The 16989-nt window shown below is 44.6% G+C and overlaps 1 protein-coding gene across 2 annotated transcripts in view; it reads right to left on the bottom strand.

The window, feature by feature from the left end:
* Positions 1-16670, bottom strand: part of parp4 (poly (ADP-ribose) polymerase family, member 4) — a 29946-nt gene extending 13276 nt beyond the window's left edge. The window contains exons 1-8 of one of the 2 annotated variants that reach the window (XM_029658509.2): positions 16529-16670; positions 14305-14432; positions 13960-14173; positions 13222-13330; positions 12819-12897; positions 711-818; positions 409-567; positions 43-180 (exon numbers count right to left, since the gene is read on the bottom strand). In XM_029658509.2, the coding sequence (XP_029514369.1) occupies positions 43-180; positions 409-567; positions 711-818; positions 12819-12897; positions 13222-13330; positions 13960-14173; positions 14305-14430 (933 nt within the window). In that variant the 5' untranslated portion in view covers positions 14431-14432; positions 16529-16670. The remainder of the gene's footprint in view (positions 1-42; positions 181-408; positions 568-710; positions 819-12818; positions 12898-13221; positions 13331-13959; positions 14174-14304; positions 14433-16528) is intronic. The other variant, XM_065017731.1, reaches the window with a different exon arrangement.
* Between the last annotated feature and the right edge of the window lie 319 nt (positions 16671-16989).

Raw genomic sequence — 16989 nt, 5'->3', positions numbered from 1 at the left:
GTATGCATCATGAACACTGCGAGCCAACCACAGCTCACTTACGTCATTGAGACTGAGGCTGGTGATTGGAACCTTGAGGACGTTGTCCAGACAACCAAGAGCCTCTGCCCAGAGCAGCTCCACGAACACGCCCACTTCCTGTGATAGGCTGCTGCAACTCAGCTTCTCCTCCAACAGCAGCTGTCAAACATACAAGACATGTCAATCAACCCCTGACTGGCACCCACAGCATTGATTACTGTATTGCTGTACAGAATCACATAGAATCCAAATCTTACAGTGGAGTGCCAACATCTATTAGAATATTTCTCAGGTGATGGGTAAAAAGGGGCAAATCTGATATAATATGTTGTGTCTGTCTGTATTTTTAAGAAACTATGTGTCTATACATAAGGGGGGGTGTCTGACCTGCTGCAGGCTGGCAGAGCCCAGATCCGGAGCCTCTGGAGGGAGGGTGGTCCTCAGTGTGAGTCCTCTGACCTGCAGCTCCTTCCTGAGAGTCTGGTAGACCTCCACAGCCTCCTCTGACATGGAGAGGAACACCTGCTTGTCCTGCACAGCTGCTGACTGACAGACAAGACAGCAGACCAAACAGGGAGTAGGGATAGTCCACCCAAATAGGGATAGTAGGGATAGTTCATCCTAACGACATAATAACTAGCCAAGAATCCATGGATCCTGTGAATCAGTGACCAAAGACATGAGCTCACCTTAGCACCATGGTCCTCTCTCCAGTACCTCACCACACGGTACTGCTGCTGTCCCCCCTCTGCGCTGCCACTCTGCAGCTCCAACACCGACCATGTGCTGCTGTTAGCCTGGAAAACACATAGGTACACACACTGCATAGTATGATACACATATATAATGTGTATGTATATGTGTATATACAGTTGAAGTCAGAAGTTTACATACACCTAAGCCAAATACATTTCAACTCAGTTTCACAATTCCTGACATTTAATCAAAGTAAAAATTCCCCGTCTTAGGTCAGTTAGGATCACCACTTTATTTTAAGAATATGAAATGTCAGAATAATTGTAGAGAGAATGATTTCTTTCAGCTTTGATTTCTTTCATCACATTTCCAGTGGGTCAGAAGTTTACATACACTCAATTAGTATTTGGTAGCATTGCCATTAAATTGTTTAACTTGGGTCAAAAGTTTCAGGTAAACTTCCACAACCTTCCCACAATAAGTTGGGTGAATTTTGGCCCTTTCCTCCTGACAGAGCTGGTGTAACTGAGTCAGGTTTGTAGGCCTCCTTGCTCGCACACACTTTTTCAGTTCTGCCCACAAATTGTCTATAGGATTCAGGTCAGGGCTTTGTAATGGCCACTCCAATACCTTGACTTTGTTGTCCTTAAGCCATTTTGTCACAACTTTGGAAGTATGCTTGGGGTCATTGTCCATTTGGAAGACCCATTTGCCTCCAAGCTTCAACTTCCTGACGGATGTCTTGAGATTTTGCTTCAATATGTCCACATAATTTTCCGTTCTCATGATGCCATCTATTTTGTGACGTGCCCCAGTCCCTCCTGCAGCAAAGCACCCCTACAACATGATGCTGCCACACCCGTGCTTCACGGTTGGGATGGTGTTCTTCGGCTTGCAATCCTCCCCCTTTTTCTCCAAACATAACAACGATCATTATGGCCAAACAGTTCTATTTTGTTTCATTAGACCAGAGGACATTTCTCCAAAAGGTACAATCTTTGTCCCCATGTGCAATTGCAAACCGTAGTCTGGCTTTTTTATGGCGGCCTTTCAGGTTAAGTCCATATAGGACTCGTTTTACTGTGGATATAGATACGTTTGTACCTGTTTCCTCCAGCATCTTCACAAGGTCCTTTGCTGTTGTTCTGGGATTGATTTGCACTTTTCGCACCAAAGTACGTTCATCTCTAGGAGACAGAACACGTCTCCTTCCTGAGCAGTATGATGGATGAGTGGTCCCATGGTGTTTATACTTGCATACTATTGTTTGAACAGATGAACGTGGTACCTTCAGGCATTTGGAAATTGCTCCCAAGGATGAACCAGACTTGTGGAGGTCTACAATTATTTTTCTGAGGTCTTGGCTGATTTCTTTTGATTTTCCCTTGATGTCAAGCAAAGAGGCACTGAGTTTGAAGGTAGGCCTTGAAATACATCCACAGGTACACCTCCAATTGACTCAAATGATGTCACTTAGCCTATCAGAAGATTCTAAAGCCATGACATCATTTTCTGGAATTTTACAAGCTGTTTAAAGGCATAGTCAACTTAGTGTATGTAAACTTCTGACCCACTGGAATTGTGACACAGTAAGTGTCACAATTCTGTCTGTAAACAATTGTTGGAAAAATGACTTGTGTCATGCACAAAGTAGATGTCCTAACCGACTTGCCAAAACTATAGTTTGATAACAAGAAATTTGTGGTTGAAAAACGGGTTTCAATGACTTCAACCTAAGTGTATGTAAACTTCCGACATCAACTGTATATTATATAAACACTGCTCAAAAAAATAAAGGGAACACTTAAACAACACAATGTAACTCCAAGTCAATCACAGTTCTGTGAAATCAAACTGTCCACTTAGGAAGCAACACTGATTGACAATAAATTTCACATGCTGTTGTGCAAATGGAATAGACAACAGGTGGAAATTATAGGCAATTAGCAAGACACCCCCAATAAAGGAGTGGTTCTGCAGGTGATAACCACAGACCACGTCTCAGTTCCTATGCTTCCTGGCTGATGTTTTGGTCACTTTTGAATGCTGGCGGTGCTTTTACTCTAGTGGTAGCATGAGACGGAGTCTACAACCCACACAAGTGGCTCAGGTAGTGCAGCTCATCCAGGATGGCACATCAATGCGAGCTGTGGCAGGAAGGTTTGCTGTGTCTGTCAGCGTAGTGTCCAGAGCATGGAAGCGCTACCAGGAGACAGGCCAGTACATCAGGAGACGTGGAGGAGGCCGTAGGAGGGCAACAACCCAGCAGTAGGACCGCTACCTCTGCCTTTGTGCAAGGAGGAGCAGGAGGAGCACTTCCAGAGCCCTGCAAAATGACCTCCAGCAGGCCACAAATGGGCATGTGTCTGCTCAAACGGTCAGAAACAGACACCATGAGGGTGGTATGAGGGCCCGATGTCCACAGGTGGGGGTTGTGCTTGCAGGACGTTTGGCATTTGCCAGAGAACACCAAGGTTGGCAAATTCGCAACTGGCGCCCTGTGCTCTTCACAGATGAAAGCAGGTTCACACTGAGCACGTGACAGACGTGACAGAGTCTGGAGACGCCGTGGAGAACGTTCTGCTGCCTGCAACATCCTCCAGCATGACCGGTTTGGTGGTGGGTCAGTCAGTGTGTGGGGTGGCATTTCTTTGGGGGGCCGCACAGCCCTCCATGTGCTTGCCAGAGGTAGCCTGACTGCCATTAGGTACCGAGATGAGATCCTCAGACCCCTTGTGAGACCATATGCTGGTGCGGTTGGCCCTGGGTTCCTCCTAATGCAAGACAATGCTAGACCTCATGTGGCTGGAGTGTGTCAGCAGTTCCTGCAAGAGGAAGGCATTGATGCTATGGACTGGCCCGCCCATTCCCCAGACCTGAATCCAATTGAGCACATCTGGGACATCATGTCTCGCTCCATCCACCAACGCCACATTGCACCACAGACTGTCCAGGAGTTGGCGGGTTCTTTAGTCCAGGTCTGGGAGGAGATCCCTCAGGAGACCATCCGCCACCTCATCAGGAGCATGCCCAGGCGTTGTAGGGAGGTCATACAGGCACGTGGAGGCCACACACACTACTGAGCCTCATTTAGACTTGTTTTAAGGACATTACATCAAAGTTGGATCAGCCTGTAGTGTGGTTTTCCACTTTAATTTTGAGTATCACTCCAAATCCAGACCTCCATGGGTTGATAAATTTGATATCCATTGATAATTTGTGTGATTTTGTTGTCAGCACATTCAACTATGTAAAGAAAAAAAGTATTTAATAAGAATATTTAATTCATTCAGATCTAGGAGGTGTTATTTTAGCGTTCCCTTTATTTTTTTGAGCAGTGTATATATAAACTCAGCAAAAAAAGAAACGTCCCATTTTCTGGACCCTGTCTATCAAAGATAATTTGTAAAAATCCAAATAACTTCAAAGATGTTCATTGTAAAGGGTTTAAACACGGTTTCCCATGCTTGTTCAATGAACCATAAATAATTAATGAACATGCAGCTGTGGACTGGTCGTTAATTAAGAAACAGTTTACAGACGGTAGGCAATTATGGTCACAGTTATGAAAACTTAGGACACTAAAGAGGCCTTTCTACTGACTCTGAAAAACACCAAAAGAAAGATGAGCAGGGACCCTGGGCATCTGTGTGAATGTGCCTTAGGCATGCTGCAAGGAGGCATGAGGACTGCAGATGGGGCCAGGGCAATAAATTGCTATGTCCTTACTGTGAGACGTCTAAGACAGCGCTACAGGGAGACAGGACGGACAGCTGATCGTCCTCGCAGTGGCAGACCACATGTAACAACACCTGCACAGGATCAGTACATCTGAGCATCACACCTGCGGGACAGCTACAGGATGGCAACAACAACTGCCCGAGTTACACCGGGAATGCACAATCCCTCCATCAGTGCTCAGACTGTCCGCAATAGGCTGAGAGAGGCTGGACTGAGAGCTTGTAGGCCTGTTGTAAAGGCAAGTCTTCACCAGACATCACCGGCAACAAGGTTGCCTAAGGGCACAAACCCACCGTCGCTGGACCAGACAGGAGATGGTGGACCAGACAGGACTGGCAAAAAGTGCTCTTCGCTGACGAGTCGCGGTTTTGTCTCACCAGGGGTGATGGTCGGATTCGCGTTTATCGTCGAAGGAGTGTTACATGGAGGAGTACTCTGGAGCGGGATCGATTTGGAGGTGGACGGTCTGTCATGGTCTGGGGCAGTGTTTCACATCATTGGACTGAGCTTGTTGTCATTGCAGGCAATCTCAGCGCTGTGCGTAACAGCCAAGACATCCTCCTCCCTCATATGGCACCCTTCCTGTAGGCTCATCCTGACATGACCCTCCAGCATGACAATGCCACCAGCCATACTGCTCGTTCTGTGCGTGATTTCCTGCGACACAGAAATGTCAGTGTTCTGCCATGGCCAGCGAAGAGCCCGGATCTCAATCCCATTGAGCACGTCTGGGACCTGTTGGATCGGAGGGTGAGGGCTAGGGCCATTCCCTCCAGAAATGTCTGGGAACTTGCAGGTGCCTTGGTGGAAGAGTGGGGTAACATCTCACGGCAAGAACTGGCAAATCTGGTGCAGTCCTTGAGGAAGAGATGCACTGCAGTACTTAATGCAGCACTGTTACATTTGAATTTGACCCCTCCTTTATTCAGGGACACATTATTCAATTTCTGTTAGTCACATGTCTGTGGAACTTGTTCAGTTTATATGTCTTAGTTGTTGAATCTTGTTATGTTCATACAAATATTTACACGTTAAGTTTGCTGAAAATAAACACAGTTGACAGTGAGAGGACTTTTTTTTTTTTTTGCTGAGTTTAAATACATACACATTTATATACGTACAGTGGCAAGGAAAAGTATGTGAACCCTTTGGAATTACCTGGATTTTTGCATAAATTTGACTTAGATGAAGATCAGATAACATTTTAAGTCACAACAATAGACAAACACAGTGCGCTTAAACTAATAACCCACACATTATTGTATTTGTATTGTCTGTATTTAATACATCATTTAAACATTCACAGTTTAGGTTGGAAAAAGTATGTCAACCCCTAGGCTAATGACTTCTTCAAAAGCTAATTGGAGTCAGGAGTCAACTAACCTGGAGTCAAATCAATGAGACGAGATTGGAGATTTTGGTTAGAGCTGCCCTGCCCCATAAAAAACATTTATAAAATGTGCATTTGCTATTCACAAATAGCATTGCCTGAGTAGAACCATGCCTCGAACAAAAGAGATCTAAGAATTGTTGCCTTGCATAAAGCTGGAAAGGGTTACAAAAGTATCTCTAAAAGGTAGTCCACGGTAAGACAAATTGTCTATAAATTTCAGCACTGTTGCTACTCACCCTAGGAGTGGCCATCCTGCAAAGATGACAGCAGAATGCTCAATGAGGTTAAGAAGAATCGTAGAGTGTCAGCTAAAGATTTACAGAAATCTATGGAAGATGCTAGCATCCCTGTTGACGAGTCTTCAATACGTAAAACACTAAACATGAAGGGTGTTCATGGGAGGAAACCAAGGAAGAAGCCACTGCTGTCCAAAAAACCATTGCTGCATATCTGAAGTTCGCAAAAGAGCACCTGGATGTTCCACAGCGCTACTGGCAAAATATTCTGTGGACGGATGAATCTACAGTTGAGTTGTTTGGAAGGAACACACAACACTGTGTGGAGAAAAAAAGGCTCAGCACACCAACATCAAAACCTCATCCCAACTGTAAAATATGGTGGAGGGAGCATCATGGTTTGGAGCTGCTTTGCTGTCTCAAGGCCTGGACAGCTTGCTATCGTCAACAGAAAAATTATTCCCAAGGTTATTAAGACATTTTGCTGGAGAATGTATTTTTTTTTATTTCACCTTTATTTAACCAGGTAGGATAGTTGAGAACAAGTTCTCATTTGCAACTGCGACCTGGCCAAGATAAAGCAAAGCAGTGTGACACAGACAACAACAGAGTTACACATGGAGTAAACAATAAACAAGCCAATAACACAATAAACAAGTCAATGACACAGTAGAAAAAAGAAAGTCTATATACAGTGTGTGCAAAAGGCATGAGGTAGGCAATAATAGGCCATAGGAGCGAATAGTTCCAATTTAGCAGATTAACACTGGAGTGATAAATGAGCAGATGATGATGTGCAAGTAGAGATACTGGGGTGAAAAAGAGCAGAAAAGTAAACAAAATAAAAACAGTATTGGGATGAGGTAGGTAGATTGAGTGGGCTATTTACAGATGGACTATGTACAGCTGCAGCAATCGGTTAGCTGCTCAGATAGTTAATGTTTAAAGTTGGTGAGGGAAATAAAAGTCTCCAACTTCAGCAATTTTTGCAATTCGTTCCAGTCACTGGCAGCAGAGAACTGGATGGAAAGGCGGCCAAATGAGGTGTTGGTTTTGGGGATGATCAGTGAGATACACCTGCTGGAACGTGTGCTACGGGTGGGTGTTGTTATCATGACCAGTGAACTGAGATAAGGCGGAGCTTTACCTAGCATAGACTTATAGATGACCTGGAGCCAGTGGGTCTGGCGACAAATATGTAGCGAGGGCCAGCCGACTAGAGCATACAGGTCGCAGTGGTGGGTGGTATAAGGTGATTTGGTAACAAAATCGAAATGGTCAATGATCTGTTTATTAACTTGGCTTTCGAAGACTAGATATGCAGCGCAGGATGGATTTTGGTCTGTAACAGTTTGGTTCTAGGGTGTCACCCCCTTTGAAGAGGGGGATGACCGTGGCAGCTTACCAATCTTTAGGGATCTCAGACGATACGAAAGAGAGGTTGAACAGGTTGGTAATAGGGGTTGCAACAATGGCGGCGGCGGATAGTTTTAGAAAGAGAGGGTCCAGATATTCTAGCCCAGCTGATTTGTACGGGTCAAGGTTTTGTAGCTCTTTCAGAGCATCTGCTGTCTGGATTTGGGTGAAGGAGAAGCTGGGGAGGCTTGGGCGAGTAGCTGTGAGGGAGGGGGGGGTGGAGCTGTTGGCCGGGGTTGGAGTAGCCAGGAGGAAGGCATGGCCAGCCTTTGAGAATTGCTTATTGAAATGTTCGATTATCATGGATTTATCAGTGGTGACCGTGTTACCTAGCCTCAGTGCAGTGGGCAGCTGGGAGGAGGTCCTCTTGTTCTCCATGGATTTTACAGTGTCCCAAAACTTTTGGAGTTAGAGCTACAGGATGCGAATTTCTGCTTCAAAAAGCTAGCCTTTGCTTTCCTGACTGACTGCGTGTATTAGTTCCTGATTTCCCTGAACAGTTGCATATCGCGGGGACTATTCGATGCTATTGCAGTCCGCCACAGGATGTTTTTGTGCTGGTCGAGGGCAGTCAGGTCTGGAGTGAACCAAGGGCTGTATCTGTTCTTAGTTCTACATTTTTTGAACGGGGCATGCTTATCTAAGATGGTGAGGAAATTACTTTTAAAGAATGACCAGGCATCCTCGACTGACGGGATGAGGTCAATATCCTTCCGGGATACCCGGGCCAGGTCGATTAGAAAGACCTGCTCGCAGAAGTGTTTTAGGGAGCGTTTGACAGTGATGAGGGTTGGTCGTTTGACCGCGGACCCATAGCGGATACAGGCAAAGAGGCAGTGGTCGCTGAGATCCTGATTGAAAACAGCAGAGGTGTATTTGGAGGGCAAGTTGGTCAGGATAATGTCTATGAGGGTGCCCATGTTTACGGATTTAGGGTTGTACCTGTTGGGTTCCTTGATGATTTGTGTGAGATTGAGGGCATCTAGCTTAGATTGTATGACTGCCGGGGTGTTAAGCATATCCCAGTTTAGGTCACCTAACAGAACGAACTCTGAAGCTAAATGGGGGGGGGGGCAATCAGTTCACAAATGGTGTCCAGGGCACAGCTAGGAGCGGAGGGGGGTCAATAGCAGGCGGCAACAGTGAGAGACTTATTTCTGGAGAGGTTAATTTTTAAAATTAGAAGTTCAAACTGTTTGGGTATAGACCTGGAAAGTATGACAGATCTTTGCAGGCTCTCTCTGCAGTAGATTGCAAATCCTCCCCCTTTGGCAGTTCTATCTTGACGGAAAATGTTGTAGCTGGGTATGGAAATCTCAGAATTGTTGGTGGCCTTCGTAAGCCAGGATTCAGACACAGCAAGGACATCAGGGTTGGCGGAGTGTGCTAAAGCAGTGAATAAAACAAACTTAGGGAGGAGGCTTCTAATGTTAACATCCATGAAACCAAGGTTTTTTTGATCACAGAAGTCAACAAATGAGGGTGCCTGGGGACACGCGGGGCCTGGGGACACGCGGGGCCTCAACCCGACTGAGATGCTGTAGCATGACCTCAAAAGAGCAGTTCACACCAGACATCCCAAGAATATTGTGGAACTGAAACAGTTTTGTAAAGACAAATGGTCCAAAATTCCTCCTGACCTTTGTGCAGGTCTGATCCGCAACTACAGAAAACGTTTGGTTGAGGTTATTGCTGCAAAAAGAGGGTCAACCTTTTAATAAATCCAAGGGTTCACATACTTTTTCCAACCTGCACTGTGAATGTTTACACAGTGTGCTCAATAAGAACATGAACAATTATTTGTGTGTTAATAGTTTAAGCAGACAGTGTTTGCCTATTGTTGTGACTTAGATGAAGATCAGATAACATTTTATTACCAATTTATGCACAAATGCAGGTTCACATACTTTTTCTTGCCACACACACACACACACACACACACACACACCTTACAAACAGGACAACGGAATGGATCGCATGCAGCGACCCAAGAAAACGACTCCGAAAAAGAGGGAAACGTAGCGGTCTTCTGGTCAGACTCCGGACAAGGGCACATCGCGCACCACTCCCCAGCATTCTTCTTGCCAATGTCCAGTCTCTTGACAACAAGGTTGATGAAATCCGAGCAAGGGTAGCATTCCAGAGGGACATCAGAGACTGCAATGTTCTCTGCTTCACGGAAACATGGCTTACTGGGAAGACGCTATCCGATGCGGTGCAGCCAACGGGTTTCTCCACGCATCGCGCGGACAGAAACAAACATCTTTCTGGTAAGAAGAGCGGCGGGGGCGTATGCCTCATGACTAACGAGACATGGTGTGATGAAGGAAACATACAGGAACTCAAATCCTTCTGTTCACCTGATTTAGAATTCCTCACAATCAAATGTAGACCGCATTATCTTCCAAGAGAATTCTCTTCGATTATAATCACAGCCGTATATATCCCCCCCAAGCAGACACATCGATGGCTCTGAACGAACTTTATTTAACTCTTTGCAAACTGGAAACCATTTATCCGGAGGCTGCATTCATTGTAGCTGGGGATTTTAACAAAGCTAATCTGAAAACAAGACTCCCTAAATTTTATCAGCATATCGATTGCGCAACCAGGGGTGGTAAAACCTTGGATCATTGTTACTCTAACTTCCGCGACGCATATAAGGCCCTGCCCCGCCCCCTTTCGGAAAAGCTGACCACGACTCCATTTTGTTGATCCCTGCCTACAGGCAGAAACTTAAACAAGAGGCTCCCACGCTGAGGTCTGTCCAACGCTGGTCAGACCAAGCTGACTCCACACTCCAAGACTGCTTCCATCACGTGGACTGGGACATGTTTCGTATTGCGTCAGATGAAAATATTGACGAATACGCTGATTCGTGTGCGAGTTTATTAGAACGTGCGTCGAAGATGTCGTTCCCATAGCAACGATAAAAACATTCCCAAACCAGAAACCGTGGATTGATGGCAGCATTCGCGTGAAACTGAAAGCGCGAACCACTGCTTTTAATCAGGCAAGGTGTCTGGTAACATGTCCGAATATAAACAATGCAGCTATTCCCTCCGCAAGGCTATTAAACAAGCTAAGCGTCAGTACAGAGACAAAGTGGAATCTCAATTCAATGGCTCAGACACAAGAGGCATGTGGCAGGGTCTACAGTCAATCACGGACTACAAGAAGAAACCCAGCCCAGTCACGGACCAGGATGTCTTGCTCCCAGGCAGACTAAATAACTTTTTGCCCGCTTTGAGGACAATACAGTGCCACTGACACGGCCTGCAACGAAAACATGCGGTCTCTCCTTCACTGCAGCCGAGGTGAGTAAGACATTTAAACGTGTTAACCCTCGCAAGGCTGCAGGCCCAGACGGCATCCCCAGCCGCGCCCTCAGAGCATGCGCAGACCAGCTGGCCGGTGTGTTTACGGACATATTCAATCAATCCCTATACCAGTCTGCTGTTCCCACATGCTTCAAGAGGGCCACCATTGTTCCTGTTCCCAAGAAAGCTAAGGTAACTGAGCTAAACGACTACCGCCCCGTAGCACTCACTTCCGTCATCATGAAGTGCTTTGAGAGACTAGTCAAGGACCATATCACCTCCACCCTACCTGACACCCTAGACCCACTCCAATTTGCTTACCGCCCAAATAGGTCCACAGACGATGCAATCTCAACCACACTGCACACTGCCCTAACCCACCTGGACAAGAGGAATACCTATGTGAGAATGCTGTTCATCGACTACAGCTCGGCATTCAACACCATAGTACCCTCCAAGCTCGTCATCAAGCTCGAGACCCTGGGTCTCGACCCCGCCCTGTGCAACTGGGTACTGGACTTCCTGACGGGCCGCCCCCAGGTGGTGAGGGTAGGCAACAACATCTCCTCCCCGCTGATCCTCAACACGGGGGCCCCACAGGGGGGGGGGTTTTGAGCCCTCTCCTGTACTCCCTGTTCACCCACGACTGCGTGGCCACGCACGCCTCCAACTCAATCATCAAGTTTGCGGACGACACAACAGTGGTAGGCTTGATTACCAACAACGACGAGACGGCCTACAGGGAGGAGGTGAGGGCCCTCGGAGTGTGGTGTCAGGAAAATAACCTCACACTCAACGTCAACAAAACTAAGGAGATGATTGTGGACTTCAGGAAACAGCAGAGGGAACACCCCCCTATCCACATCGATGGAACAGTAGTGGAGAGGGTAGCAAGTTTTAAGTTCCTCGGCATACACATCACAGACAAACTGAATTGGTCCACTCACACTGACAGCGTCGTGAAGAAGGCGCAGCAACGCCTCTTCAACCTCAGGAGGCTGAAGAAATTCGGCTTGTCACCAAAAGCACTCACAAACTTCTACAGATGCACAATCGAGAGCATCCTGGCGGGCTGTATCACCGCCTGGTACGGCAACTGCTCCGCCTCAACCGTAAGGCTCTCCAGAGGGTAGTGAGGTCTGCACAACGCATCACCGGGGGCAAACTACCTGCCCTCCAGGACACCTACACCACCCGATGTTACAGGAAGGCCATAAAGATCATCAAGGACATCAACCACCCGAACCACTGCCTGTTCACCCCGCTATCATCCAGAAGGCGAGGTCAGTACAGGTGCATCAAAGCTGGGACTGAGAGACTGAAAAACAGCTTCTATCTCAAGGCTATCAGACTGTTAAACAGCCACCATTGAGTGGCTGCTGCCAACACACTGTCATTGACACTGACCCAACTCCAGCCACTTTAATAATGGGAATTGATGGGAAATGATGTAAATATATCACTAGCCACTTTAAACAATGCTACCTTATATAATGTTACTTACCCTACATTATTCATCTCATATGCATACGTATATACTGTACTCTACATCAACGACTGCATCCTTATGTAATACATGTATCACTAGCCACTTTAACTATGCCACTTTGTTTACTTTGTCTACATACTCATCTCATATGTATATACTGTACTCGATACCATCTACTGTATGCTGCTCTGTACCATCACTCACTCATATATCCTTATGTACATATTCTTTATCCCCTTACACTGTGTATAAGACAGTAGTTTTAGAATTGTTAGTTAGATTACTTGTTGGTTATCACTGCATTGTCGGAACTAGAAGCACAAGCATTTCGCTACACTCGCATTAACATCTGCTAACCATGTGTATGTGACAAATAAAATTGGATTTGATTTGATTTGACACACACACACCAACAACCAAAGTAAAGACAGGTGTGTCAATCAACAGGATCAACAAGTAAAGCTGACGTGAGATAAATAAACTGTACTGCCTATGGGTGGGCTTACCTTTCCAAAAATGGAGTATTTGGCCACTTGGAAATGTGTTGGATATGTTGGTAGATCATTGTCACTTTCAGTATACACTCTAAAAGAAAAAAAAAGGAAACACAAACGAGTCATGTAGCTTGTTACTACACTACGGGTGGGCCGTCATTGTAAATAAGGATTTGTTCTTAACTGACTTGTCTAGTTAAATAAAGGTTAAATAAATAAATACATACATTATTGCAGGGCAATTACATAAGTTGCATACAACAATTACATAACCTAGGTTATTCAACTGGTTAGTACTCTGGTATAAGACCTGTGTCATCGAATGTGGGGCCATGACCAGGTTAAAGTCAGGAAGGAAAAGTATGACATCTAGTCAGGCAGTGATTGACAGGTAAGTGGTACAGAAGGTACACACCTGAATTTGCCCAGGTAAGTCCTCTCCTGATTCCCCGCCCTCTCGGCTTGATTTACAGCATTCACTGTCTGGGTCTGAACTTCAGCCGGCTGGCTCGTCCGCTTCAACACTAACACACATAACACGCACACAAACACACCCTATGTCAAATTCCAATTATATTCAAAACATCCATATATTACACATAAACCCCTTTGTAAAAAAGGCATCGTTCTTCAAACACAGAAAAGTGCGATGAAACACACCCATAGTGAGCACACAGTGCCTTTGTCAGTTAAAGACAACTGTAGGGAAAAAACAGCCTCCTGACTGATTAACTCAAAAGAACACACTGGGTGAATGAGTCAACATGCTGGGAACAGAGCGAGAGACACCACCCACTGTGATTGTGTCAGAGGAGAATGCTCAAAGATGACAAACCCTTGCTCTGCTTGCTGAATGTGCAAGAAGCTTTTCATTGGAAATACACACACGTAAAAGCCTGCATGCAAAGAGAATGGTGATGCCTGAAACTGACAGTGATGAAGAAGCTGAGTTGTATTATTACTTAGGGATTACTTCTAGTTAAAGCATAGATGAGAAAGATAAAGCATCTATTCATTACTGAGTCTATTTACTTGCGTGACAACTGTTTTGGCAACATTGTTGTGTAACATTGTATATTTTAATCACCAATAAAGCGTATTTCAATTTGGGAAAGATTGTATTTGACTGAAAGGGGAAAGGTTTGGCTTGTACCTGACTGAGATGGCAAGGGAGAGGCAGGCCTGGGTGGGATGAGAGAGGTAGAGGGAGGGGGGGGCAGGCAGTAGTCCTCTACAGGCAGCAGGACTCCCTTCTCCAGGCAGAGTGACACATACTCCACCCCTACTACTGGAGTCTGATGCTTCTTCATGCTCCGCACCCGACTGGAGCTCAGACTGGACATACTGCTCGTCACTACGAGAGTACACTGTGGGGATGACAGAAAGAGAGCGATATATCAAGAGAGAAAGAGAGCAAGAAAGACAGATCATCAATATCACCAACATGTTTGAATCTAGCCTATGAATTCAAAATGGTTTGTGTTACTGTGCACCTGACCTGCTTATTGATCACATAGGAAATGCTGCCCCCATTCTCTGTTATTGCCAGCTTCAGCCTATTCTTCTCCTTATAAGGCAAATTCTTCAGCTCCAAAACCACAAAACAGTTGTCAAACAGAGCCATAGCTGTTGAAGGAGAGAAAAACCTTTATGACATGGTCTTATCAAACACACCAGACGGGTCTCAGAGCATTTCATATTATTCTGTCTGTAAATCCAAGACACTCCATTAACCCTTTAAACTAATCCTTCCCCTAACCCATCTCCTTAATTTAACTCTAACCTTAATCCTAATGTTAGCCACCTAGCTTGAATTCGTAACATATCATACATTTTGCAAATTTGTAAAATATTGTACGTTTTTAGAAAATCGGAACATATAATACAAATTGCAGTTCGTAACATATCATACAAAATCGGTGATGAACATCAACAAATTAATATATACCATACGAAACATAACATACTAAGTGGAGTCTCTTGATGTACATACAGAATAATACGAAATGCTCTGAGACCAGTTTGAACACACACACACCTGATTTCAAATTCCAAACACTTAACAGACTAACCTTATCCCCTCAAACTAAGTGGACACTTCTGATGACGTACCATGACGTCTGACGAGTATACACTTGCAGGGCAAGGGAGGAAGGAATGATTTTTAAATGGACCGCCCTTGACCGGAAATTCGTCACTCGTTCATTCCGCAATGATTGTTTTCAGCCACTGGTAGCTTGTAGATGCTTTATATGCTCTACGGTCAATTATGATTGCATGTCTACTTATAGTAACTATATAATTATTAATATACGCCTACTGTATGATAGCTAGAAAATGAATTAGCTAACGTTATCCTGCCTAGCTGGAACTTCTGAAGGAAAATGTGTTATTTCTACAATTTCCATAAGCTAACCAAAGAAAAACATAATTACTTTTATGAGACCTGGTTGTGCCGTCATGTGCATTAGAAGCACAATTTATAACCTGTTTACTTACACTTGTATGTTGACGTTGAGGTTTTACGTTTCGGTTGACTTTTCTTAGCGGATGTACAATCAACGCGAATTAAATTATGGGGGGTTTCAGGCCCGAAGTGAACATAATTGTACACTTCCCTTGTTTGGACCGACGTCCAATATGGTGACGGGGATTCCCCCAAGGGCATAAGGCGAGGGTAAATGGACAAGGGTGTGACTTTTCTGAGTTGAAACGCAGCTTAACAACCCTCGGCCCTAAACGTTTTACATCGTCACATCAGTGTACCTCAAATGCCCCTTGCCCAAGCAAGGGAGCGTGATGATCAGAGATGCAACGTCATTGGTGGAAATCTTGAAGTTGAGCTTAAAAACAACTAACCTAAAGCTATTAATGTACCTAGGAAGCTAACGTATCTAGCTCGCTACAGTTACCTAGAGCTGGCTAGCTAGTTTTATAGTTTGGTAATTTATTCCAATACATTTCAGAATTGCAAACAAATGTTTATGAATGGGAGCAACGTTTTATATGCTGCTCACTACGAGACTAAGCCAATTTGCCAACGCTAAATTCAGTGTGTGTATATAAGCTAGCGTCATACTTTTTTCTGACATGCCGAAAATGCAGCCTTGTTGATCACATTTGACACTTCACCGCCACCAATGTGACTAGTTTGCATTGAAGTGTGGGTCATAACAACCCCGCAAGTGACAAAAGTCACTCGCTCCCTCGAGCTAAATCTAGTGAATTGGGCCTCAATTTAGGATGGCAATCAAACTGCATCCGGTTTCAACGTGGATTCCCGAGAGAAAGTGGCAGCGCAAGGGCTGTGGGGGTAAAAAAATAACATGTTTGGACTGTTACAGATGCGGAAGTGCGAGTGTAACAACAGATATTTTAGCTTTTTGTCAGGTTGAAAATGTGTGTTCTCGCTACCTGGATAATTAATACATGTGGGCTATCAATCAAATGTATACAAATACATGGATGTGAGCACATAAAAACGAAACAGTAATAAGCCCCTGTCGTAGACAGCTATGCAACTAGCTGACTAAACTCCACTCCATGGGGAAGGAAGTTTCTGATGAACTTGGGTGAAGTTCAGTCAGCTACCTGAAATTAAAATCAGTGCATAACCAGTTGTGTAAAATAGCCCACTTGTCGACAATAGTCACAGTAAAATCAATATCTTTGGAAAAATGCTATAGATTCAAACCTATAAAGAAAATATGTAACTGTTTTACCGTAAGTAGGTGTCCGTTACTGTGGCTGTCTTACAGTGAAGATAACTTTACATAAGCTGTTACAGGTGGCTGTAACTGTACTCACACGTATTTTGCTACTGTACGACAATCTTTACTAGCAACTGTAAACTTCCTTGTATAGAAGAATAACACGACTACGCCCCAGTAACACGCCACGCCCTTCTACAATGTTGTGTTGCCTTCTATTGGCTTAAATTCGGGAACCACAGGCGAATAGGGATTTTTTTCTCTCTCTTTACTCTCATCAGACTGAAACTTTACCAGTTGAAAGTATACATAAATACAAGACATTATTGTATTACAAGTTTAATTTATTTAAAAATATATATATGCAAATGAGGCAACCCGTCCTTAAATATGCGCTAATTTGCATATTACCATCTGTTTTTCAACACATTGCTTCAAGGTAGAATGTTATTTTATTTTTAATTGTGATCAGA

Source organism: Oncorhynchus nerka, linkage group LG1 (genome assembly GCF_034236695.1).
Source record: "Oncorhynchus nerka isolate Pitt River linkage group LG1, Oner_Uvic_2.0, whole genome shotgun sequence".
Lineage (NCBI taxonomy): Eukaryota > Metazoa > Chordata > Actinopteri > Salmoniformes > Salmonidae > Oncorhynchus > Oncorhynchus nerka.
The sequence above is the reverse complement of the archived record's forward strand: the minus strand, read 5'-3'. Positions and strand labels throughout refer to the sequence as shown.